The sequence below is a fragment of the Equus przewalskii genome, chromosome 10 (genome assembly GCF_037783145.1).
Source record: "Equus przewalskii isolate Varuska chromosome 10, EquPr2, whole genome shotgun sequence".
Lineage (NCBI taxonomy): Eukaryota > Metazoa > Chordata > Mammalia > Perissodactyla > Equidae > Equus > Equus przewalskii.
The window spans coordinates 2,202,667-2,228,710 of NC_091840.1; the positions used below are offsets into that span (position 1 = coordinate 2,202,667).

The following is a 26,044-nucleotide window of genomic DNA, read 5'->3' on the forward strand; positions in this document are numbered from 1 at the left end:
GTCTTAACTACGAACAATCTTCCCCACATTTTTTTGGGTCTTTCTTGAATTGAAAATCTAAAAGGGACTAGTACAGTTGTTTGTAGACTGTTCCACAATTTGAATTTTTTAACATCTGTTGAGCTATCAGTGATAGACCAAAAGTTTGATAATTCTGGACAAACACATACACCTGTGAAACCATCCCCACAAATAGGGTAATGAATCTATTCCCTCCGAAGTTGCCTCATACCCCTTTGGAATCCTTTCCCTTAATCTGCTTTCTGTGGCTACAGTTTGCATTTTCTAGAATTGTATACAATGGAATCATACGGTATGTGCCCTTCTTTTACTGGCTTCTTTCATTCAGCATAATTATTTTGGGATTAGCTCATTCTTTTTTTTTTTTTTTAAAGATTTTATTTTTTCCTTTTTCTCCCCAAAGCCCCCTGGTACATAGTTGTATGTTCTTCGTTGTGGGTCCTTCTAGTTGTGGCATGTGGGACGCTGCCTCAGCGTGGTTTGATGAGCAATGGCATGTCCGCGCCCAGGATTCGAACCAACGAAACACTGGGCCGCCTGCAGCGGAGCGCGCGAACTTAACCACTCGGCCACGGGGCCAGCCCTAGCTCATTCTTTTTTATTGCTAAGTAGCAAAGAAGACCCCCTTATCTGTGGGAGGATACATGCCAAGACCCCAGTGGATACCTAAAACCACAGACAGTACTGAACTCTATGCACACAGTCGGCCCTCCGTATCTGTGGGCTCCACATCCACGGAGTCAACCAACCACGGACAGAGAGGTCTATGATGGCTGTGTCTCTACTGAACATGTACAGACTTTTTTCCTTGTCATTATTCCCTAAACAATACAGTATAACAACTGTTTACATAACATTTACATTCTATTAGGTATTATAAGTAATCTAGAGATGACAAAGTATACGGGAGGATGTGTGTATGTTATATGCAAATACTATGCCATTTTATAGAAGGGGCTTGAGCATTACAGATTCTGGTATCAATGGGGGGGCCTCCTGGAACCAATCCCCCACGGATACCGAGGGACAATTATACCGTTTTTTCCTCTACATACATACCAATGATAAAGTTTAATTTATAAATTAGGCACAGTAAGAGATTAACGACAATAATAATAAAATAGAACAATTATAAAAATGTACTATGATAAAAGTCATGTGAATGTGGTCTCCCTCTCTCTCTCAAAATGTCTTATTGCACTGTACTCACCCTTCTTGTGATGATGTGACATGATGCAATGCCCTATGTGACGAGAGGAAGTGAAATAAATGATGTCAGCACTGTGACACAGTGTTGGGCTACTATTGACCTTCTAACCATATGTCAGAAGGGGCATCAGTGAGCCATGACAATGTTGATAACTGGATTTCAGGAGCAGATAATGTTGATGGCTAGGGATCCAACAAAGGGATGATTCACGTCTTGGGCGGGATAGAGCGGGACAGTGTGAGATTTCATCACGCTACTCAACATGGTGTGCAACTTAAAACTTATGAATTGTTTATTTCTGAAACTTGCCATTTAATATTTTTGAGTCACGGTTGACTGTGGGTAACTGAAACTGCAGAAAGTGAAACTGCAAATAAGGGAGGGCTACTGTATTCCACTGTGTGGATCAATCACCATTTGCTTATTCATTCACCTGTTGATGGACATTTGGGCTATTTCCAGTTTTTGGCTATTACAATAACGCTGCTGTAACATTTGTGTAGAAGTTTTCTATGGACATATGCTTTCGTTCCTCTTGGGTGAATACCTAGGAGTGGGGTGCCTGGATTGTATGGTCGAGTGTGTGTGTTAATCTTTATAAGAAACTGCAAAATAACCTCCCAGAGTGGTCGGGCCATAGGCTTTCCCATCAGAATGTATGAGGGTTTCAGTTCCTCCAAATCCTAGCCGACACTTGGTATCATCAGTCTTTGCTATTTTAGACATTCTAACAGGTATGCGGTGAAATCTGATTGTGGTTTTAACTTGCTTTCTTCTAATGAGGAATGGTATTCAGCATCTTTTCACATGCTTATTTGCCATCATTCTCTTTCTTTAGTGAAGCGTCTGTTCAAACTCTGCCCATTGTTTGGTTTACATGTTTGTTTTCATGTTGAGCTTTGAGGGTTCTTTATATATTCTCACTACAAGTTTTTATATGATAAATGACTTGGAAATATCTTTCCATTTTGAATTCATTTTTGTATATGCCACAAGGTGTAGACTGTAGTTTATATTTTACATATGGACGTCCAGTCGTCCCAGAATCACACGCTGAAAAGACCATTCTTTCCCCACTGAACTGAACTGTCTTTGCAACTTTGTTGAAAATCAGTTGTCCATATATGTGTGAGTCTATTTCTTGACTTTCTACTCTGTGTTACTGGTCTATTTGTCCACTTTGATGTCACTTCCACAGTTTTGATTACTGTAGATTTATCATGCCTTGAAATCAGGTAGCGTTAGTCCTTTAACTTTGCTCTTCTTTCTAAGAGTTGTTTTGGCCATTCTAGCTCCTTTGCATCTCCATGTGCATTTTAGAATCAGGGCCCATGATAATGGAACACCTCTCCATTTATTTAGAGTTTCTTTAATTTCTCTTACCAGTGATTTGTGGTTTTAAGTGTACAAAGTTTGTATATCTTTTGCCAGAATTTATCCCTAAGTTTTTCACATTTTTGATACCATTGTAAATGTTTTTTATTTTCATTTCAACTTCTAGTGGTTGATTAATAGTATATATAATTAAGATTGATTTTTGTTTATTGATCTTGTAACCTGCAACCTTACTTAGCTCACTTACTAGTTCTAGAATTATTTTTTTTTTGTAGATTCAATCAGATTTTCTACATAGATAATGATGTTGTTTGAAAATAAAGAAAGTCAGACTTCTTCCTTTCCAACCTGGATGCCTTTATTTTTTTCTTGCCTCATTGCACTACCTACAGCTTCCAGGACAACCCTGAAGAAGCAAAGAGGGCAGACACCCTAGACTCGTTCCTGATCTTAGTGTCCAGACTTTCGACATAGGTGTGATGGGGGCTATAACATTTATTGTACATGCTGTCTATCAGGCTGAGGAAGGTCCCTTCTATTACTAGTTTGCTGAGATTTTTTTCTAAAATCAGAAATAGATTTTAGATTTTGTCAAATGCTTTCTTTGTGTCTATTGAGATAATATGGTTTTCCTTTTGTTGATAAATTACATTGATTTTTCATTGTTAAACAATTTCACATTCCTGAACTAAGTCCCACTAAGTCATAATGTATTACCCTTTTTATATATTGTTCAGTTTGAATTGCTAAGGTTTTGCTTAGAATTTTTGCATCTATCTTCATGGTTTTTGGTATCAGGGTAAGCTAGTCTCATAGAATGGTGTGGAAAGTTGCTTATTTGCCATCCATATATTTTTCATTAATGTTTGGGAAGAATTCACTAGTGAAGCAATCTGGACCTGGAGTTTCTTTGTAGGAAAGTTTTTAACCACAAACTCAATTTCGTTAATAGATATAGGGCTGTTCAGATTGTCTTCGTAAGTGAGCAGCTTGTGTCATTCAAGGAATGTGTTTCATCAAAGTTATCAAATGTTTTGGCATCAGGGCAGGCCCTGTGGCCACGTGGTTGAGTTCGCACACTCCGCTTCTGTGGCCCAGGGTTTTGCCAGTTCAGATCCTGGGAGCGGACATGGCACCGGTCATCAGGCCATGCTGAGGCAGCGTCCAATATGCCACAACTAGAAGGACCCACAACTAAAAATATACGACTATGTACCAGGGTGCTTTGGGGAGAAAAAGGAAAAATAAAATCTTTAAAAAATGTTTTGGCATCAAGTTGTTCGTAATATTTGCTTATTATCATTTTAATGCTTCTAGAACTTTCCGTGATGTCACCTCTCTCACTCTTGATTTGGGAATTTGTGTCTCCTTATCAGTCTGGGTAGCAGTTGATCAATTTTATTGATGTGCTCAAAGAACCAGTTTTCAGTTGAACAGATTTTCTCTGTTGCTTTTGTTTTCTTTTGCATTGATTGCCACTGTAATCTTTATTATTTCCTTCCTCCTACTTACTTTGGATTTAACCTGCTTTACTTTTGCTAATGTCATAAGGTTGAAGCTGAGGACAATGATTTGAAACCTTTCCTCTTCTTTAATGTCTGTATTTAGTACTATAAACTTCCCTCTCACACAGCTTCGCTTTTGATATGTTGTATTTTCATTTTCATTCAGTTCAAGATATTTTTTACTTCCCTTGAAACCTCTTTTTTGTAAAAATTTTCTTAAAGTTTTATTTCATTATTTTATATTTTAATGTTTATATAATTATATATAAACTATAATAAAGCATATAAGTAAATACAAACTATACATATTTTTCCAACTTTACTGAGATATAATTGACCAATAGAAATTGGATATATTTAAAGTCTAAAACGTCATGTTCATTTTAAGTATACATTGTGGAATGATTACCACAATCAAGTTAATTAACCCATCCATTATCTCACAGTTAACACTTTTCTTTTTTTGTTGTGGTGAGAAGAGTTAAGATCTACTCTTAGCAACTTTCAAGTATACAATACTGTGAACTACAGTCACCACACCGTACGTTAGATACCCAGAATTCATCCATCTTAGAGTGAAAGTTATATCCTTTGACCAGTATCTCCCCGTTTCCCTCATCCATCAGCCCCTGGTAACCACCATCGACTTTCTCGTTCTGAGTCTGGCGTTTTTAGATCCCACACATGAATAAAGTCACACAGTATTTGTCTTTGTCTGGCTTGTTTCACTCAGTATAATGTCCTCCAGGTTCAGCCATGTTGTCATGAATGGGAAGATTTTTTGTTTTTTTTTATGGCTGAATAATGTTCCTCTGCATATGTGTGTGTGTGTGTGTGTGTGTGTGTGTGAGACATTTTCTTTATCTATTCATTCATTGACGGACACTTAGGTTGTTTCCAGATCTTGGCTATTGTGAATAATACTGTAATGAACATGGGAGTGCAGATTTCTCTTTGAGAAACCGATTTCATTTCTTCTGGATATACACCCATTAGTGAGATTGCTGGATTATATGGTAATTCTATTTTTAATTTTTTGAGGAACTTCCATACTGTTTTCCCTAGTGGCTGCACCAATTTACATTTGCACCAACAGTGCACAAGGGTTCCCTTCTTTCCACACCCTCGCCAGCATCTGTTACCTCTCATCTTTTTTATAAAAGCCATCCTAACAGGTGTGAGGTGATATCTCCTTGTGGTTCTGATTTGCATTTCCCTGATGATGAGTGATGTTGAGCACCTTTTCAACTACCTGTTGGCCATCATATGTCTTCTTTGAATGAATGTCTAAAAATGTCTGTTTGAGTCTTTTGCCCATTTTCATTTTTTTTTTTTTACTTTTTATTTTATTTTTTTGCTGGGAAAGATTGACCCTGAGCTAATATCTGTTGCCAATCTTCCTGGTTTTTTTTTTTCCCTTCCCAAAGCCCCAGTACATAGTTGTATATTCTAGTTGTAAGTCCTTCTAGTTCTTCTATGTGAGCCACCGTCACAGTGTGGCTACTGACAGATGAGTGGTGTGGTTCCATGCCCAGGACCTGAACCTGGGCCACTGAAGTGGAGTGTGCCCAACTTCAACCACCAGGCCATCAGGGCTTCCTTTGCCTATTTTTAAATCAGGTTGTTTCTTTGCTATTGAGTTGTATGAGTTCCTTATATATTTTAGATATTAACCCCTTATCAGATAGACGGTTTGCAAATATTTGTCCCATTCTGAAGTCTGCCTTTTCATTTTGTTGATTGTTCCCTTTGCTGTGCAGAAGCTTTTTAGTTTGATGTAGTCCCACTTATTTATTTTATACAAAAATATTTATAATTATAAATATTATTTTATATACTTATTTATACAATTTATATTTTAGTATTGTATGTTTTATATTTATGTTACTTACTAAAACTTTATTTTATAATTAAAAATTTATAAAAATTCTTTATTTAAAAATGTGCTGCTTTGTTTCCAGGTGTTTGGAGATTTCCCTATTATCTATTGTTGATTCTGAGTTTGATTCCATGGTGGTTGTGGAACACACTGTGTATGATTCCAACTCTTTTAAGTTTGTTTAGGTTTGTCTGATGAGCCAGGATATGGTCTATCTTGGTATATGTCCCTGGCGTGTAGAAAGAATGTGTACCGTGCAGTTGCTGTGTGAGCAGTGTATGAGTTGACAGAAGCCCCATGCTGGAGGGTGCTGCCTCCCTCCTTACTGCCTCCTTACTGCCTTCCCTTCCACTTTTTCTGTCATTTATTGAGAAAGGAGGATTCAATTTTCCAGGTATAATTATGGGTTATCTATTTCTCCTTGCAGTTCTACCAGTTTCCATTTTTTGTGTTTTGAAATTCTATTAGTAGGTGAATAAACATTTAGGGTGGTTATATTCTCATGATGAATGGACTCCTTTAGCATCACGAAAAGACTTTCTTTATCCCTAGTAAAGTCTCTGCTCTGAAACCTATTTTGATGTTAACCTAGGCATTCCAGCCTTCTTGTGCTTCGTGGTGTCATGGTATATCTTCTACTTAAAATCTATTTGTGTGTTATATTGAAAGTGCATTTCTTGTAGGTGGCATATAGTTCTTGCTTTTTTATCCAATGCGATACCCCCTGCCTTTTAACTGGCTATTTAGACTGTTACGTTGTGATTACTGACTTTTCTTGTCTGGTTCTTTCAACTAGTCTCCGTTTCCTTTTCCTTTATTTTCTTCTTTCATTTGTATTCTTTGTATGTGTTTATGATTTCACGTTATCTCCTTTCTTGGCTAGTTAGGTATGACGTTTTTATTTTAGTGATAGCTTTAAGGTTTACGGACTACATCTTTATCAAGGTCACCTTCAGGTGATATTGTACCAATCTGAATGAAGAATAGACTCTAACAATAGTATTTCTTCAATTTCTCTCCTCCCAACCTTTTTGCTATTGTTATCACACATTTTGTTTTTACATATATTATAAACTCCACAGTATACTGTGATTATTTTTTTGTTTAAATACTCAATGATCTGTGAAAGAGACTTAAATAGCAAGAAAAAAAAATCATATATTTATCTGTGGATTGATCCTTTCTGGTGCTTCTCATCCCTCTGTACGTCTATGTTTCCTTCTGGTATCTTCCTTCTGCCCAAAGGACTGTCTCTAACATTTCTTGTAGTGGGGATGTGCTGGTGATGAATTCTTTCAGCATTATATGTCTTAAAAAGTTCTTATTTTGCTTCCATTTTATAAAGATATTTTCACTGGGTACAGAATTCTAGTTGACAGTTTTTCCTCCAGCACATTAAAGCTGCAGCCCTGTGGGATTCTTGCCATCACTGTTTCTGACAAGCAACCTACTGTCATCCTTATCTTTGCTCCTCTGCTCCTTTTTTTACTGGCTGCTTTTCAGATTTGTAATTCATCACTGTTTTTTAAGCAATTTTATATTATGATGTGCCTTGGTGTAGTTTTCTTCATGTTTCTTGTGCTGGGGGTTTGTGAGCTTCCTGGTTCTGTGGGTTTATGGTTTTCCCCACATTTGAAAATTTCTTAGCCATTACTTCTTGAAATATTTTTCTACTAGCCCCCTTTAATGGCTGCAAATACACACATATTAGGTCACTTGAAGTTTTCCTACAACTCAACGATGATTCTTTTTTTTAAGGAAGATTAGCCCTGAGCTAACATCTGCTGCCAATCCTCCTCTTTTTGCTGAGGAAGACTGGCCTTGAGCTAACATCCGTGCCCATCTTCCTCTACTTTATATGGGGGATGCCCACCACAGCATGGCTTTTGCTGAGCGGTGCCATGTCTGCACCCAGGATCTGAACCAGTGAACCCTGGGCTACCGAAAAGTGGAACATGTGAATTTAACCGCTGCGCCACCAGGCCGGCCCCTCAATGATGATTCTTTAGTTTAAAAAAACCTTTCTTTTTCTCATTGTGCTTCATTTTGGATAGTTTCTATTGCTATGCCTTTAAGTCAACTAATTTTTCTTCTGCCATGTTTAATTGGTTTTTAATCCCATCCAGTACAGTTTCCATGTCACAGATCGTAGTTTTCATCTCTAGAAGCTTGAGTTGGGTCCTTTTAATATCTTCCATGTCTCAATAGAGCTTTTCATGTGGAACAGACGTTTTTTTCCTGAGGAAGATGAGCCCTGAGCTAACATCTGCCAATCTTCCTCTTTTTGCTGAGGAAGACTGGCCCTGAGCTAACATCCGTGCCCATCTTCCTCTACTTTATATGTGGGACACCTACCACAGCATGGCTTGTCATGTGGTGCCATGTTGGCACCCAGGATCTTAACTGGTGAACCCCGGGCCACCGAAGCGGAACGTGTGCACTTAACCGCTATGCCACCAGGCCGGCGCCTTATCTGCTAATTCTAACACCTATGATGTTTCTGAATAGGTTTTGATGGCTTTTTCCTCCTCATTGTGGATCATATTTTCCTTCTCCTTCACATGCCTGGTAACTTTTGGTTGGCAGTGGTGAGTACAGAGTAACAAGGCAGATGGGTGGCTTGGGAAGAGAGCCTCTGGGACGATTCCTTGGAGAAGATCAGGGCTGTGAGATAAAAGGAAAGCCCTTTCCTTACGAGTTACTAGATTCCCTGGTCCCGAGTCATGTCAGTGTCCCCACAGTGTATACTGCCCCCTCAGTCAAACGGCCTGAGCCTGTTCCTCTTTCTGGAATCGCTCTCCTTCCTTCTTTCCAGACAGAGCCCACCTTCTTTAAGGCCGAGGACATTCCTGCCCCCTCAAATCCTTTAGAAGCCCCTCACGTGACGGCACGTTGTGTGTGCTCAACATATGCTTGTGGGCTAAGAGGGGACCCAGGCTCGCCCCTTAACTGGAGGTCCAGCCTGAGTCTTGGAAAAGTGCCTGGTCCGGCTCAACTCTTCTCACTGGAGAAGTGCCCCGAGGGCCAGGCAGCTCCTCGGCACGGGGAGAACAGAGAGTGCTGGGGCATGGGCCAGCCCCGCTCCGTGCCTCTCACAGGTCCTTTTATCTTAACACAGGCATCCCTGTCCGTAAACAAGGCGCGCTCTGACCCTCACAGTGGCCACGTCAAGGAGCCAGTCTGAGGAGCTCTGAGCTCTGCAGGAGACGCACACCCTGGGAGCATGTGCAGTCCAGCTGCAGAGGATGGCTGGCAACGTGGCGTAGCATGACTTCCGGCCAGATGCAAGGAAGGGAGGGAGGAATAACTCCCCAAAAGCACACAGAACTTCAGTCTCCGGGCAACTAGGGCCAAGGTGGTCATGAAAAGGAAGGATGAGGTGAATGACGCTCAGTCTCAACCGGAAACATTTCAAAAAGTCTCTCAGTGGGATGATTGCCTTTAAATAAACAGGTGCACTACGCTGGTTAAGAAATTAATTCACAGGATGATGCCTGGCGCCTGCAGGCGTTTACAAGAACATTGCAGGCGAGGGCATTTCCAGCCGGGCTGTAGGAACAGCTCCTTGAGCATTATTAAACGTCTAATTCCTGCAGCAGCGTGCAGACAGGAAACACAGGGCTCGGAGCCTTTCTTATGGCAGGTGTAACGAAGGCCCTGAGACTTGTTTATGGCAGGTGTGCTGGAGGAGCCTCGCAGCATCTGTGCCCAGGGCTGAGCCCTCCCACGTGGACACTGGAGATAAACAGGTCCCTGGGGGACAAAGGTGACCAAGTGGCAATTGTAACAAGACTCCTTATGCTGCAACATGATGACCAACTGTAAAGTCCATAAGAATATAATAGCAAAGTGCAGTTCAGAAGGTCATCCACTTTCATGTAAAGAAAAAAATTAAAGCAGAAATAGCCACTCCTAAGACTAAAATTAAAGACATAATCTATTTCTAGGTACTAAAAGGTATTAAAAATACTGACAAGCTCAAAAATACCGATGGCTTCAATATGGTCAGGCAGCACTGGTGGGCCCCGGGGAGGCAGGCTGGGGTGACTGATGACAGCCCCACCCTCTTTGGGTGACAGCTTTTCTGTCCCTCTCTTTCACTGGGCTGTGCATCACATTAGTCTCTCTGTTTCATGCACCCAGGAACCTTTCTGAGTGGCCCTTAATGGCCAGGTACCAAGAACAGTGCCAATAAGCTTCTATATGCACGATCCAAATGACAAGCGTATTGCAGTAGAAGAGAGACAAAGTTTCAAAATAACTTCCCACAAAAAGCCCTTTTGTTTATATAACTTGGCTCTTCAATGAATTTTGAAGAAGAGCAAAATAGAAATGACCAAGAGGTATATAGCTTCCTGGTCCACAAAAAACAAGGTTTCAGCTCAGCAAATAAATGGTTCTGTACTACCAGAAGAGCAGGGTGACACAGGGTTTCCACCTTCATTCCCTCAGGTCTAAAATGCCCAAATGGCCACACACATCTGGTTCTGACTCGTAACCAGGCTGCGGGAAGCACCACTGCCGTTCTGTCACAGGGGGCAGCCGACGGCTGTGGGACATGCAAATGGCTTGCTAAAGTAAATGATGGCGACAGGATTCAAATTTAGGGTTTTTTTTTAACTCTTAAGTCCAATGTTTTAGACAATCTTTTAAAGAACTCATTGTTTATCCAAAGTTAGTTGAACAGATAGGAAGATAAGTCTTTTGTTGAAATATATAATATTCCGGTCATCATTCTGGAGTGGACAAGCAACAGAACATTTAATGGACACAGCAATACGCAGGGGACTGGGCCCAAGAAGGGTCAAGGTCAAACTGAGGTCAAGCTCAGCCTTGGATGCCCTAAGTAGGAAGGAGGCTGCTCCCAACATCCAGAAGAGCATGAAGACCAGGAACATCCAAGGATGTGTTGATCATGCCTCCATGCCACACCGTGCGAGAGCCCTGGTGAGACCACTGGAGCAGGAAAATGAGTGAGGCCTACAGACTGGCTGTTTGCAGACAATACGGTCGTCTATACAGAGAAGCCAAGAGAACCTACAGGTCAACTCTCAGAGTTCACAAGACTCAGAAAGCTGCTATACATGATCAATAAACAAAAACAGCAAAGACGCCATCATCAACGATCAGCAAACACAACGTAAGTAAAGCAGCCTTCATGGAGATGCACACATGCTGCGACGGCTTCGTGCTGTGATGCCCCTGTCACTCTCACTTCCTCACGTGGTCGTTCCCCCCATTTTTGGCCCCCTCACAGAGACGCTCTGGCTGCTGTGGTGACAGCAGGAGGTGGTCATGGGGGCGTGGGTGTAGTGCCCAGGTGAGAGAGGAGGAGCCAGGTCCATGGGGAGTGAGGTGGGAGACCCAGCGGGTGGGCGGACTCAAGCCGGCAGGGGCTTATTAGTGGGACTTGAGCAAAAAGGATGATGTGAGGCGAGGTTTTCAGGTGGCAGTGTGGAGGACTGAGGGACAAGAGTGGCAGCGAGGCCAGGACCCGGCTGCAGGAGCTGCCTGAGATGCTTTGTCATCTCCAGGCCAGCCGGTGGCCGGACGGCAGGAGCATGAGGGGACGGGCGGACTGCAGGGCTGCTTCACCGGTGCACGGGCCCTGCTGGCCGAGTGGGAGCGGCTGAGAGGAGGAGGCATGTGGCCAGTGGAAGCTCTGGTGACCGGAAGGAGGGGCTAACAGAACAGAGCAGGCAGGAGGCCACCGAGTTGAGACCCTCTTACCCCCTTCACTCACTTCCCAGAGAAGGGAACGGATGCCCTCGCCTCCCACTCACGTCTCCGTGACTGCTGATCCCCCGTCTCTGTGGTGTGGAAGGGCTCCATGTGGCCTCGGAGGCCCTGAGCTCATGGCAGGTTTTGTCACAGATTAGCTGTGTGATCTGGGCAGCTCACTTACGTGAGCCTTTTCCCACCTGTAAATTATCTGCAAAATCACACTTATTGCATAGAGTTAAGAGTTATGAGACTTTTCACTGGTAAGCTCCTGTCACTGGGCGTCACACACATGCACACACGCACATGTGCACACACAGCACACACAGCAGACCGGTCGAAGTTCAATTTGAAACATTGCTCTGTTTCTCCACTGGTCCTTTTCTCCTAAACAGAGCCTGTTTAAGTCACTACTGGCTTCAAACCAAGGAAGCAAACCGGCCCGTCCTTGCCCTGAAGCCGACTCCGCCCCTCCCCCCCCCCAGTCCTCGAGCACGTGGGCCATCGCTGCGCTCCCTTCTTCCCCGGCGCCTCCTGCCACCCGGTTTCTTCCCCATCTCTGCATCACACACTCGCGTTCTTCTGAATGCCCACTGCTAAACGTGATGGCCTGTTCTGAGGCGTCTGGTCCCCACAAGCCTGCAGAGCGTGACGTTCCTGCCCGTGCCCCGCACGTGCCCTTATCCTGGAGCCTCTTTCTCTGTGTTATGTAAATCAGATTTTCCCAGCCTCTCTCCCTTCTCTGAAAATTCTCCTTCATGACTCTCCTTCTCCACTCCCCCAGAGAAGCCCCCATGTTCTACCCTCAGCCCCCAAGCCTGTTTCTACACTTCCTTTCGAGGGTTTGCCTGCCGCCATCACTGGGTGGACGAGGTCCCCAGTCTCCATCTCTCAGGCCATGGGGCCTCATCACCAGTGGTCTCCTGTGCACTACTCTCCCCATATCTCCCTCTCCCAGCCACCTCTCCTACCACACAGGCTCAAACTCGAGAATGGTTTCTCCCCCACATCCGCCTGGCCCTCCGTTAACTCTGCATCCTGCCCCCCACAGCCCTTCCTGCCCATCGACCCCCACCTCCCTGGCCGCCCTCACCTGTCCGGCACAAATTACTAGAGCAGTCTCCTCAGCGGCTCCCTCCCCACTCAGTTATAATCTGCTGTACACTGAGGCCAGACGTCTTACAAACCACAACTTAGTTCTTACTGTTTCTTTGTTCCAGAATCTTTAATAGCTTCTCAGGCCTGCTAAATGAGGTTTGAACTCCTGAACTTGGAATTAACACCTTCCACTTTGATGGCCCCTAGATATCTCTAGCATCTTAGCCCAACAGGGCTGTCTGCCCTCCTCCAAATGTCCCCTGTGCTGGCCCTCTTCTGTCCCTTGCTCAAGCTGTCTCCACACCCCCGCCTTCACCGCCTGACACCTACACTCCTCCACACCCCCCACCCTTTTAAGTCCAATACAAATGCAGCTCCACCCATAAGACTGCGTGGGTCCTCCTCTTTTCGAAATGGCACGCTTGTGGCATACATCTTTTGTGGGATGTGTGACTTCAGACCTCACGCAGAGGGTTTTGTCCCCACTGGAGAGGGGCCTATTAAGGGCAGGGACAGCCAACCTCTGCATCACCTGCAGTCTTCAGCACAGTTCTGAGTACAGGGCCCTGCCTAGATCTTTGTGGAGCGGACACACGACTGCAGGCCCAGCAGGCACGAGGAGTGGGGAGACGCTTGCCAGAGAGCAGAGCTGGAGAGGCAGGTTGTATAGTCACGGGTGGGAAGTGACGGTGAGTGCTGTGGGGCCGAGCCCTGGAGGCTGGGCCTCTGTGCTCCTGTTCTCACGGTTAGGGCAGGGGAGCAAGAGGCATGGCTGGAGACCCATGATGGGGTCTGGGAGAGGCAGGGCCGAGTTCCAAGAAGAAAGCAAGTGGTCAGGGTCATTTACTGGCCAGAGGGGTGGTCGGAGATGGGGAGGAGGCACAGTACAGGGCAAGAGGGACAATAAGTGTCGTGCACGCAGCACGGGTGAGCAGAAGGCTGGGGTGACAGACTAGGACTGGGCCCTGAGGAGCAGCATTTCCTTTATTCCGGGAGAGAGGAGGGACCAACAGTGCCTGGAGGAGGGAGGGAGGCGACGGCAACTGAAGGAGTGAGGCCGGGAGAAGGGCAGGACGAGAAGTGGAAGGGAGAAAGGAGACAGTGCTAATTGGGGCAAACCAGCCCCGCAGGACTCAGTGAGCCCTGCCCATGTCAGCAGCCATGCCCGTCAGGGCCAGGCAGTCTGGGGATCAAGGAGAAAAGCCACACCGGAGAGGAGTGTGGCTGGTGAGCACGCAGAGACCCTCTCACACCCAGGACTCACGATTACTCACACTGTCCACGGCGAGAATCTTGGCCCATATGAAAACAAGGAGAGGCCGCAGCTCCCTGGCTGAGCTCTGGAGCAGCTTCAGCACGTAGGGGAAGATGCCCACAGACAAGGCCTGAAGGAGAGGAGAGAGTGTGAGTGTGCTGGCTCCCGGCCCTGCACGCGCCTGCCGGGGAGCACAGTTGCCCGGGTGGCAGACCACACCACTCGGGGTCAGGGCTGGCAGTGTCTCCGGCACGTACGGGAAAGCGTCTCGCCTAAAGCAAAGCGGCTCCCTGTACATTTCCTCATCTCGACTGTATTCCAAGAAGTGGCTGGGTATTCCCAGTCATGCCTGGTCTACAGACAGTTAATCTAGGGCAGCTTTCCCTCATGAGGACATGGGGCTTCCGACTGGGAGCCGCCACCCTCACCCTCAGATGGCCTTGCTTGCTCTCAGCAACAAAACACAAGGCCCCTAATTGTGATCCTCACATATGGAACCATGCCTCGCTCTCCCTATGGGCCTCCCATTTGCTCCAACATTGCCTTTGCATGGGATAGACCTTCAGAGAAGGATGGGCCAGCTTGCCGGTAGTTAAGACGGGAGCAGCTCTGGGGCTCCCCGGTGCCCAGTCGCTGGCAGCGCATCATCCTGGGGGGCCTCCCTGCTCTCAGGCAGAGAAACAAGAGAGAGGGTGGGTTCCCTGGTGTAGGACAACTGGGCAAAGTCTGGTGATGGCCCTTGCCTCAGTTTTTGCTCCATCCTTCTCTCAAATTTGCTGGAATTCCAAAGATATCCCAAAAGTGCCCCCTCCAGGCCAGATGGCAGGTGTGACCAGGCCGGTGGCCAATGGCAGGGCCTGTGTCCCTCTCTTGTTAAAGGCCGTGTTTAGTGAGACAAGCACGCATTTCACTGGCTCAAGCAGTTGGCCCTCACCTACGAGCCACCACACCCCATTTATCCAGCGTCTATTCAAACATTAGCAAAATTTCCAATTAGTATAAGCTTAATTCTTTAAAGGGCCAAACTTAGGTTTTAAAAAATTAACCACATAAATTAAAATCTCTCTAAAATGTTATTAACACGTTTCCGTCTTCTTCAAGGGTGTAAGCTTTCCCACAATGACTAAGCGACATCATTATGCACAAGCGCACACACAGACCAGACACTGGAAGAGTTACATAAGCCCGTCATCGACGACTTTAGTTCACCGGCTGTTAGCACAGCCTTGGACACCCGCGAGGGAAAACGGTCCAGCAACGAGTGCTGAATGCTTCTTCCTAATTTTCAGACTTTCTCTCTCCTCCTTCAACGTTGGACTATCAATTATCACTCTTTGTTGACATTATATAATGAACAAACTTAAATATACGTAAACGGAGAGAGAATAACGTGCTGAACTCCCACATGCCCATCACCAGCCTCTCAACCACAGCAGCTCAAACCGCTCGAGGCCCCTCCTACCTCGCCCACCGTCCTCCCCTACCAATCTTAGCTATCACACACTCCACTCGTAAATATTCAGTGGTTGTCTCTTTTACAGAAACATGACCACATACCATTACCACACCTAAAAAAATGAACAATTACTCTTTAATAACATAAAATATTCAATTAATGTAAAATTTCTAAGTGTTCCATGAATATTAAGTTTTCAAATTTTTAACTTTCAAACTTTTATTTGCAAACAGAACCAAACAAGGTCCAAATATTGCAATTGGTTGACAGGTCTCTTGACTCTTCTTTAATTGATAGATTCCCTCTCAACTGCTTTCTCTTGTGATTTGCTGAAAAAATGGATCACTTTTTAATTATATTTTTGTCAGCCTTTTCTGTTTGAAGTGGCCATTTCTACTCTCCTATAGAATGAGTAACCAGAAAAGTGTTTCAGAACTGTGCCTAAAATCAGAGAGCAAAGGCAGTGAGTGAGGTTCACAGGCTGCTCCTAGGAGAAAACTTGCCATGTGCAGCCCAGGCCATGCCGGCTCAGAGGCTCCCAGCTGCTTGGCCATGGCAGGGGTGAGCCACTCCCTAAAACGTGGCCACTAGCAACACTTTCTGTCCTGCAAGGTGAAGCCTAAGAGGAGACAGAAAAGAGGGCAAAACGAAACCCCCAAGTGCGGTGCCAATGAAGGCCGCCCAGCACACATTCCCTGAGGGCCTCACGGGCCGACTGGTCACCCCTGAGTCACCCTCGATTGCATGGCTACGGTCACTTCCGGGTGGCGAAGTAAGTCCTGAGACTGCAGCAGAGTCTCGCTGGCCCCTGCCCCACCCTGAGTCAGGGCAGGAAGCACGCACCAGGCTCACCGCCCAGGGCCCCAGGTCCAGAAATCTTCCCAGCAGATCCAGGGCTCTCAGCCGGTGCACTTGGCTCAGCAGCACCTGAGGGAGAGGGAGGAGACGGTGTCACTCAGGACGGCGGGACGCGGTGCTCTCGGGAGCCCTGCCGCCTGAGCTGCTGACTCCAGGGCATCCGACCGAGCAGCTCAGATGCCTCCCTCGCTTTGCTCATTTATTTACCTACAGCAGGTGCTCCAGGAAAGCAGTATTTCTTCATGAATGGGTAAAATATGCACACTATAGAAAGTATTAAAACAAATGGGTTTTTTATTGCATTTCAAAAAATTTTCACCGCTGACATTTTGGTATACCAACTTCCAGACATCGTTTCCTTATTTATTCTAAACCAGCTAATATAGTACTGTATTTCTCATTTCCCGTTTTAACTAAACAATATACTGAGAATCTCATTCCATACCCCTAGATACATCTGGCCATGTCATTCCCAACAGCAGCACGGCCCTTCATCTACATAAATGTGCATAGTTCGTTTAAACAATTTCTCTAGTGCTAGCTATTTAAATTACTATCCAATTTTTGCTGTTATAAACAATGCTGTGATAAATATCCTAACAGGTACACCTCTGCACATTTGAATGGTTTTTTCCCCCCCGGATAAATGAGAGAAGTAAAATTACAGGGTCACAGCATAGATACTTACATTATCAAATTATCCTCCAGCCAAACCAATTTGCATTTCCAACGAGAGGCAAGCGGTGCTCTCTCCCTCCAGCCTCCTCGGAGCACAGTGCAGGAGGGCATCGGTTTGCTGGGGCGCTCGCTGGTTATGTGACCTTGGGCAAATTACTTATCTTCTCCGAACCTTAATTTCTTAATTCATAAAACAAGGATACCAGAAAACCTACCCACAGGGCTTTTATTAAAAGAAATAACAAATTAAAAGCTCCCAGGATAATACTAGCCCATATTAAACTAATATTTGCCAATATAATAAGCAAAAATAAAATATCCTTTTAACCTGAATTTCTTTGATGACAAGTTAGGTTGGATATTTTTCTCATAGTTTAATTGGGTAAATTGGACATGTACGTCCTGATTTTCCTACTTACGAGTTTAGCTTTTTCTTATTGATATGAAAGAGTTCTTTATAAGTTAAAAAGAGCAAGATCTGCCACATATTTTTCTCTTTTTTCCTCTGCTACATCCAAGTTTTAGATTTCTAATGGCGTCATTTATACTGACTTTCCCTTCAGCGCTTACACTCGAGGTCGCGTGTACCAAGTCGCTCTCATGTGGAGCATTTCTGTCCACTGACATTCGCAGCCATCCAACGAGTGTTTATGGGGCCTTGCTTTGTGTGGGCACCATGCCGGTGCGGGGCGGTGATCAGGAACAGCTGGGTGCCCCCTTCCTGTGATCACTTAGCTGCAGAGACAGACATTAGATGGCCACCCTGCAATAATCCACTGTCACGGTGAGCAGTGCTGTGAAAACGCATAACAGGGGGTCCCAGCCCTACTCTAGGGGGTCTCAAAGGTTTCCCCTCCTGGCAGGCAGCCAAATCCCAGAGGGTGATTGGGGGTTTCCAGGTTCCAGGCAGAGGGGGCCGGGAAAGTTCAGGGTGTCTGAGGAAGGGCAAGCGGCCTATCTGAGGTGGGAGCGGCCACACACCCAGCCTGCCCCGCAGACCAGGCGAAGGGTCTCAGTTTTTCCCAAGAGAAGCATCAGCCATTGACTGATGCGAACCAGTGGAGTGACCCATGGAAGTGCCCTCTGCAGGGAATGGACTGGCAGGAGGCTGGATGGAGGGGTGGAATGGGGTAGACCGACCCTGGCAGTGACTGATGGTGGGGAAGAGACTCCAAGACAGGTGGGAGGTGTGAGCAACAGAACTTGTCTGCAAGGGACAAGGTGGGGTCAGGGAAAGGAGACTCTGGAAGACAGATGTGGAAAGAGGCAGGAGAAAAGGACGGCCAGGCCAGCAAGGTTGGGGCTAGGAGTGCCAACATGGGCGTGGTCCGCAAAGGGAGAAGTTGGGCCAAGAGGGAAGGGTGAGGGCAGGAACAGGTGGGAGAAGTGGAGAGGGAGGTAGAACTGAAGCCAAGGAGGGAAGGTTTCCCCTGTGCCACCTGCTCCCAGGAGGTTCACAGCAGGACTCATGAAGCAGACCCCCTGGGTGTAGGGTGTGGATCTTGGTGGACTTCTGAGGATGGACGCCAGAGCAGTGGGACAGGGTGGGGGTGAGGAAACTGGGCAGCCAGAGCAATGTTTAAGGAGCCCCCGTGGAGGGGTGAACAGGGGCTGAAGTAGTGGGGCGTGCAGGGAGGATCACCAGGCAGGGACAGAGGAGGTGGCGAGAGGGAGGCTGGGGACAGAGGAGACAGCGGGTCCTTACAGTGTTGAGTTCCTGAGAAGGACACGCCAAGGAGGAGGATGGGGAGCTCCCCAGGGAGAAGCCTGTGGCTCATGGAGGAGTGGCATGCTGTGTGGCGGCTCACATACAAAAAAATAGACGAAGCCTGGCAACAGATGTTAGCTCAGGGCAACGCTTCCTCAGGAAAAAAACCAATCAGTGTCTACAGCTGTGCTGGGAAGCCCAGGAGTCAGGGAAGCAGATGAGGAGAAAGAGCCACTGGTTTAGGCACTGGAATGTCATCTTGATTCATCTCCCACTGGTTTGGAGCCCATTTCCACATCACTCTTTCAAGATGGATGGCTGAGTGGTATGTTTCATGTTTGGAGATGATGAGAGATTCTCTGATTAAGAAGCTGGGAGAAGGGCCTGGCCCAGTGGTTAAGTTCACGCGTTCCACTTTGGAGGCCCAGGGTTTTGCTGGTTCGGATCCTGGGTGTGGACATGGCACCGCTCATCAGGCCATGCTGAGGCGGTGTCCCACATGCCACAACTAGAAGGACCCACAACTAAAATATACAACTATGTACTAGGGGGATTTGGGGAGAAAAAAAAGATTGGTAACAGCTGTTAGCTCAGGTGCCAATCTTTAAAAAGAAGCTGGGAGAGGTGATGTGGGAGGCTGCTCATGGGAGCACATCTGAACTGGGACCCGATCCCCTCCCACATGTCACTTGTGGGTTACCACGCGCCCCTGTTGTTTGATGTAGGTTTGGAGGGGAAGAGAGACAGTGGGAAATGTGGGCTTTGGAGTCAAGCTGACCTGATTTTAATCCTGACTCTGTCACTTCCTAATAGTGTCTTAAATTACTTAACCTCTGGAAATTTCAGTTTCCTTAACCAGAAAAGTAGAGACAGGGGCCAGCCCCTATCTTAACAGCTAGCAGTTAAGTTCACACATTCTACTTTGGCGGCCTGGGGTTTGCCATTTCGGATTATGGGGTGGACCTATGTACTGCTTGTCAAGCCATGCTGTGGTGGCATCCCACATATGAAGTGGAGGAAGATGGGCACGGATGTCAGCTCAGGGCCACTCTTCCTCAGCAAAAAAAAAAAAAAGAAAGAAAGAAAGAAAGAAAGAAGAAGAAAAGTGGACATAACATTTGACTTGGGTTTATTTTCAAAATTAAATGAGATAAAGTCTGTGAAAGCACCCAGCATGGGGGTGTGTAATAAATATTAACATTACGGTTTCAGCAGACAGTTACAGGATGTCTCCACCCTACAGAAGCGATTTGACTGACTGTATCTGTTTTTGAAGAAAATAAAACTGCCTGAGGCTCAAGTTTCTTGATGGTTCAGAGTGAGCAGGCCTTCTATTTACCAGGTTTGTGAAAGCAGATGCAATCCATCAAAAATCAAAGGCTTCAAATATATCTAAAGCTTGAGAAGACTGTTTTCTGATTCCCTTTGTTATTTAAAACCCTGTAACCACGAGTAAAGCTCTGTTTTTTAAGGTAAATAGTAGATCAGTTTGTAACGGCAGCAGGCGGCTAAGACACCCAACCCCGGAGAGTTCAGGGTGTCTGTCCTCCGTGTGCGCTAACCAGCACTACGAGGTCTCCACTGCAACGTCTGATCCACAAATGGGCAAGTAAAGGCAGCTGGCCACAGTCACCATCATGAGAGGGTCTTCCTGACTGCCAAACAGGTCGATGAAACATATCCTGGGGCACTGACACCCCTGTGTCTCAGAGACTTGGCGTCTGAAGACCGTCGGCAGTGCAGGATTTTGTGCTGCAATTAGTAATGTTTTATTCGAAAATAAACATTGTCAATAAGGAGTCCTGGGGAAAATGTCAAGCGTTGGGTTTTTTAAATATTACATCTTTCCTGTTCCTTCTGTTCATTTGTATTTTTTTAAAAAGTGAAGCCCAAGATAAATTAAAATTACTTTAAAATAAGGACTGGTTTTTGTTTGTTTGGATTTGGACTTTTTTTTTAATTCCTGTTTCAGACTGCCCCAGGATCTGTGGAAATTACAGAGATAAATGGTGGTGAACTGAATGAGTTGCTGGGATTTATTTTCGTCTGTGGCAACCCAAAGATTAATCATGGTGACATTAACACCCAAATTAAAGCAGAGCTTCCTAGGGTAACGACAGTTCGTCTGCCTTGTGCACACACAGGGCGCTCAGGCTTCGGGGCCGAGACTGCTCGTAGAGCTGCTGCTAAGGAAAACAGGCGCCGAGCTTCAGGCCTGGCATGCTGGAGCCTGTAGGCCGGGCGCCTGGGAATCGGACCATCAGAGATTCTGGAGCCAGTGAGAATGTGTACATGAGAACACCCCAGTTATTACCCATGCTGCCACCTAACAATAATCCTGTGCTTTCAGACCAAAAATTGCATTTGTAAATAAAATGATGCAAGAAAAGCAAACAGGGCTTTCCTAATGAAATGCCCTATTGACTTGCAAGATCTGTGCAAAGGCCCAGTGTATCCTATAAAACCCCTTCTTCCCTCTCTTTCCTACAACATCGAATCTTCCCTCTCTGCCTGGGGCTTCTTCATGCGCAGGCCACCCGAGGGAGTGCGGACAGTAACGTCAAGTCCAGGCAGAGCCACCCAGGCCAGAGACCTCGTGCACCAGGCCTTGCAGTGCAGCAGGGCTCGAGAATCCCCCTTCCTATTCCTTCTGTTGACTTACATTTTTAAAAGGTAAAAAAGGACATCGGGGCTGGTCAGAAAGAGCGTCCTTCCGTGCTTACATTACTCGAAGGGCTGTAAATCCACGGGCCGGAGGGGACGTTTCATTTGACTTTCATGGTCACCAGCTAATGCCTCTGAGTCTTTGAGTGGAGAAAATTCTCTTCGGCTTGAGGAAAAAGTAGCAGGGATTGGAAAAACTACAAAGCAACACTTTCTGACTCGCTGAGGCACCAGAGGATAACTCATGGATAACAGGGTCTAGGCTTGGGCAAAAGTAAAGTTTCTTAAGATAAAGCATGGTGAAGTGAGTGGAATTAATGAGAAGGCAGCTGACACCGCGGGCGGCACCAAGCGAAACCAGCGCTCCTTGGCGTTTCGTCTCGTTGAGCACAGCTCGCGCCTTGGTGCAGGCTGGCACAGTCCACAGACCGACCCCTCCAGAACGAGGAAGAACCGGCAGCTTACATTTGTCTGAGAGCTTACACAGAAATGCCTCCCTTCTTTTCGGTCCCAGTTATTTTTCCTCATTTGGGCCTTGGACAGGTGGCTCGCTTAGTCTTCTCTTTCCCTGAGGGCGTGTGGATTGTAAATGGAACATTAAAAAAAAGTCAACAGAAGGCCATTTACAAAGGATTGTTTGCCAGACCCAGAAGAAGAGGATTTAACACTCTTGGTGTTGCACCCCTGCTTTGGAGAGGATCGATTTGACTCCATCACGTGCTGAAGTAACAGGAAGGTCAGTGGGAGGGCCAAAGGCTCCTCTCCTGAAAATTCCGGTGAGCCAGAGGAGCTTTGGAGCACAGCAGGTCCAACCCGCGCCACTGTCGTCCTCTGACATCCTGTCTGCCTGCCCTTCATTCACACCCAGCCACCTTGCTGCACTCATGGACGAGAGAGCATTGGCTTCTGCCAAATGGTCAGTTTTCTTTGTTTTGTTGTTATTATTGCATTTCTTTTCTTTTGGTTTTGAAAATTTGTCTTTTCATTTACAGCTCACCTTGCAAACTCAGGAAAGTCTCAAATGAATCTGGAAGCACACAGGGGAACAGCAGTAATGTTTGCATTCTTTTCATAACGTCAGAAAAGCAGCAGTCCTAATACACAAAAAGCACCAAGACATCTCCAGCGCAGCATCGTGGCGCAGTTACTCTGCCACCTGCCTGGTTCCTGACGCCTGCGAGAACAGGCCCTTGCGCTTCTGCAGCATTCCTAGCACTCCGCCCTCTCTCAGCTCCTCTCTTTGCCATCACACAGTCCCAAGCCAGGGAAACCTCAGTTCTGTTGCAAGAAAATGATCTTCACAGCCTGCCGTGTGGCCGACATGGAGGCAGAGCAGACCAGCACAGGAGGAGCGCTGCCCTGTTCTGTGGTGGCGACAGAGACACTGTTCACCTATTTTCAGATGATCCTCAGCAGTGGGAGCCGCTCAGGGTGGGCCTTTGGCCTAGTGGAGATCGACGGGGCTGCCACGGCGACGGGTGCACAGCTGAGTGAGAGCGGACAGCCCCACCTGGAAGGAGGTGGGGCACACGTCCTGGACAGGCACACAACGAGGCTCCTGGTCTATCTCATGGAGGCAAGGCGGCCTCATCAGCTTTCTCAGGGGACGGTGACGATCCTGCCCTGCCAGTCAGAACTGAAGACCCCAAACCCAGAGGCAGAGCACCCTCTCCACTCCACTGCTGAACACAGATGTAAACACGCGCCCCTCGCTGCTGGCACAACCCGTCCGCACGACCGTCCCCAGCTTCTTGCCAAGTCCAACTGCCCCACCCCAATGGCAGAAAATCTTTGCCAGGTTCTGAAGTGAGGTATTAGACCTTGGTGTCTACACTGAACAGTGGTTTTAAAACTCACCTGACCTTGTCCCAGAGTAAAACAGCTTTCCTTATGGCAAAACCTAGTCCACACACCTCTCCCATAAATACACATTAACTGAAACGAAAGTTCTGTGAACGCTTTCTAACCTTCCTACCTGTGACAAACTTTGGTATTTTGCCATGCCATCCCATCTGATCTCATTAACCAAAAAATTATCTGGGAGAGACCCACAAAACTGATCTCCCAACCCACTGGTGGGGCACAATGTGCAGTGTGGACACTGACACCGGCCACGTGAGTGACTGGCACTTGCCAGCACCCCCAGAAAGTGCAATGGCACCTGCACCAACACACCCTCACAGAGAGGGAGTGGAATGGCTCCTGGTCCAGGCGGTCACGCCACTTCGTCAATAACTCACAGGTGCCTGGCCTGGAGCCCACATGGCCCATTTGCAATTTGCTCAGTGCTCCTCATCCCTGTTCTCCCAGGGCTGACTGGCATCTCATGTCCTTCCAAAAAGAATGGCACCGATGCTGAGAGCCCGTACCGGAAACAAGTGAAGCTTGTTTGCAGCAGCATTCCATCAATGCCCCCTGACGCGTACACAGGGAGATGGGGAGGGCGCTGACTGCCACCCCAATTAGGATTTAATTGAGGGTGGGGGAGGGGGCAGTGACTTTACAGGGAAAGCCCTTTAGGAGTAAGTATGCAGTCAGCTCCAATGCCGGTGATGGGTCTGTGTGATTTCTTTCCCACAAATGCCATCTGGCCCAGGGCATGGCCATGGACAGTGGAGAGGGCTGTGTGTCACATACCCTCACACTCATCCCTGGATAAACTAGTCCCCGGGAGGCTGTGGAGTTTTCTAGCTTCCTTCCCTGGGATACACTTAGCCAGTCTGGCCCGATCTGAAGAAACTCACCTGTAAAACAATGGGAAGTTGTTCAGGTGGGTTCCTGTTCTCCACGCCCATTGTGAGCCACACCTGGAATGCGGTCAGCTGCTCAGCAAAGAACGGACTGTGCTGTGAGAAAGGCAGAGTGGGGAGTTAGTGAGGGACCTGCCATTTCTTATTCAGCCTTGCCTTTATACACTCACCCCACCCATCAATTCAGTCCCACGTCTTTTTAAGGCACCAACTCTGCACTGCCCCAACCATCCAGGTGAGAGAAGACGGGCCAGGATTGTAGCAGAGGAGGTGGTGAGAAGCAGTCGGACCCCTGATGTGTTACACAGGTAGAGCCAGCAGGAGGTGTGAACGGAGTGGATGTGGTAAGAGAAAAGGAGCTGGTAACTCCAAGGCTCTTGCCCTGAGCACCAGGAAGGGTGGGGTCCATGAACTGAGCTGAGAAGACTGTGGAAGAAGCACATTTGGGAGGAGAATGTGGGGAATTCAGCCTTGGACGCATCAAGTTTAAGATGCCTACTGGACATCCGAGTGAAGACATCAAGGGGTGATGGATGATATGAGCCTGCAGTTCAGGAGAGACGTGTGGGTTGGAGAGAGAACCTTAGTTAAAAGTTAAGTGAGAAAGAGAAGGACCTCTGGGCTGATCCCTGGTGATTCCACTAGTTAAGAGGCCAAGGAGGTGACATGGAGCTAGCAAAGGAGCCAGCAAGGGCCAGGCCAGCAGAGGGAGGGCAGGAACGGGTGGTGGCCAGGAAGCCAAGAGAGGGCAGAGTGTGAGGAGAAGTGTGCACAGTGTCAAAGACTGCCGGTGGGTCAGGCAAGCTAAGATTCAGGGCTGACCATGCCTGGTGCAGCAGCACAGGGGTCACTGGAGGCTATTAAGAACAGCCTCAGGGTGGGAGCGAGCATAAGCACAACTGGAGTGGCTTCAAGGGAGAAGAGAAGAGAATTTGGAGACTCAAGTACAGGGAGTTTTTTGAGGGAATTCGGCTGCAAAGGGGAAGGAGAGAAATGGAGAGGGAGCAGAGGGGAGGGGATCAAGTGATCAGGAGTTTTATTTAAAGATGGGAGAAGACGGCACATTTATAAGCTGATGAGAGAGATCAGGTAAAGTGGGGGCTGCTGGGTGACGTCCTTGGGCGGATGTTGACGCACAGGTGCAGGGCTGGTGCTGCTGGGAGGACGAGCAGCTCTCGGGGAATGGGGACGGGAGAGCAGATGCGCCTGGCACAGGGATATAGGCAGGTGTGCTGGGTGATGCGTAGAGGTTCACTTTTCACTTCTCCTTCCCAGTGAGGTATCGTCAGGGAGGAGGTGCTGGTGTTGGCCAGAGTGCAGATGGGAGCGGGAATGGGAAGGAACTGAGGAGAACGTCCAGTCAGACCATCAGGCAGTGTTCAAGGCCCCTCAAGGACAGTGAGCACATCAGGGTCCAGTGGGTTTCACGAGCACAGCTTAGGGTCGGGGTGCAGGCTCAGAGTGGGCAGGCGTGGACTGACTCAGGGACCATGGAGTTGGGGGTGAAGGGAGCAGAGGGCATGTGAGAACAACAGAAGCCCTGGCCTGGGGTCAGTGGGGCGAGGGAGGCAGCAGGCGATAGAGTCACGGGCCTCGGTGCTGGTGAGCTTGGAGCACAGTGCCGTCGGAGTGAAGGAGGGGACAAGCTGGACAGCAGCGGTGGGGGAGTCTAGGTCGGTCTGTCCTGACGCTGGCCATGTGGAGGGCGTTTTACCGAATGACGAGGACCAGGCAAGCTCAGGGAGCAGGGAGGACCAGGCCGTCGGACAGAGGTCTGGGAACAGAGTAGTCAAGTAGTGGAAGGACTGCTGCATTTTTCTGTCTCAGAATTATTTTCTCTTCATACACAGTGCTGCCTCTCTTGAGCCCCAAATAAAAAGAACTCCAAATTACAAATCTCTGCCCC

General features: G+C 47.1%; 1 protein-coding gene across 23 annotated transcripts in view; it reads right to left on the reverse strand.

Moving 5' to 3' along the window:
• Positions 1-26,044, reverse strand: part of RPTOR (regulatory associated protein of MTOR complex 1) — a 404,605-nt gene that overhangs the window by 90,378 nt on the left and 288,183 nt on the right. For all 23 annotated transcript variants that reach the window (XR_011523252.1, XR_011523251.1, XM_008514448.2 and 20 more), the window contains 3 exons: positions 24,133-24,234; positions 16,324-16,407; positions 14,044-14,154 (listed from right to left, as the gene is read on the reverse strand). Coding sequence is in view for 21 of the 23 variants with exons in the window: in XM_008514448.2 (XP_008512670.1) it covers positions 14,044-14,154; positions 16,324-16,407; positions 24,133-24,234 (297 nt within the window). In the remaining 2 variants the exon portion in view is untranslated. The remainder of the gene's footprint in view (positions 1-14,043; positions 14,155-16,323; positions 16,408-24,132; positions 24,235-26,044) is intronic.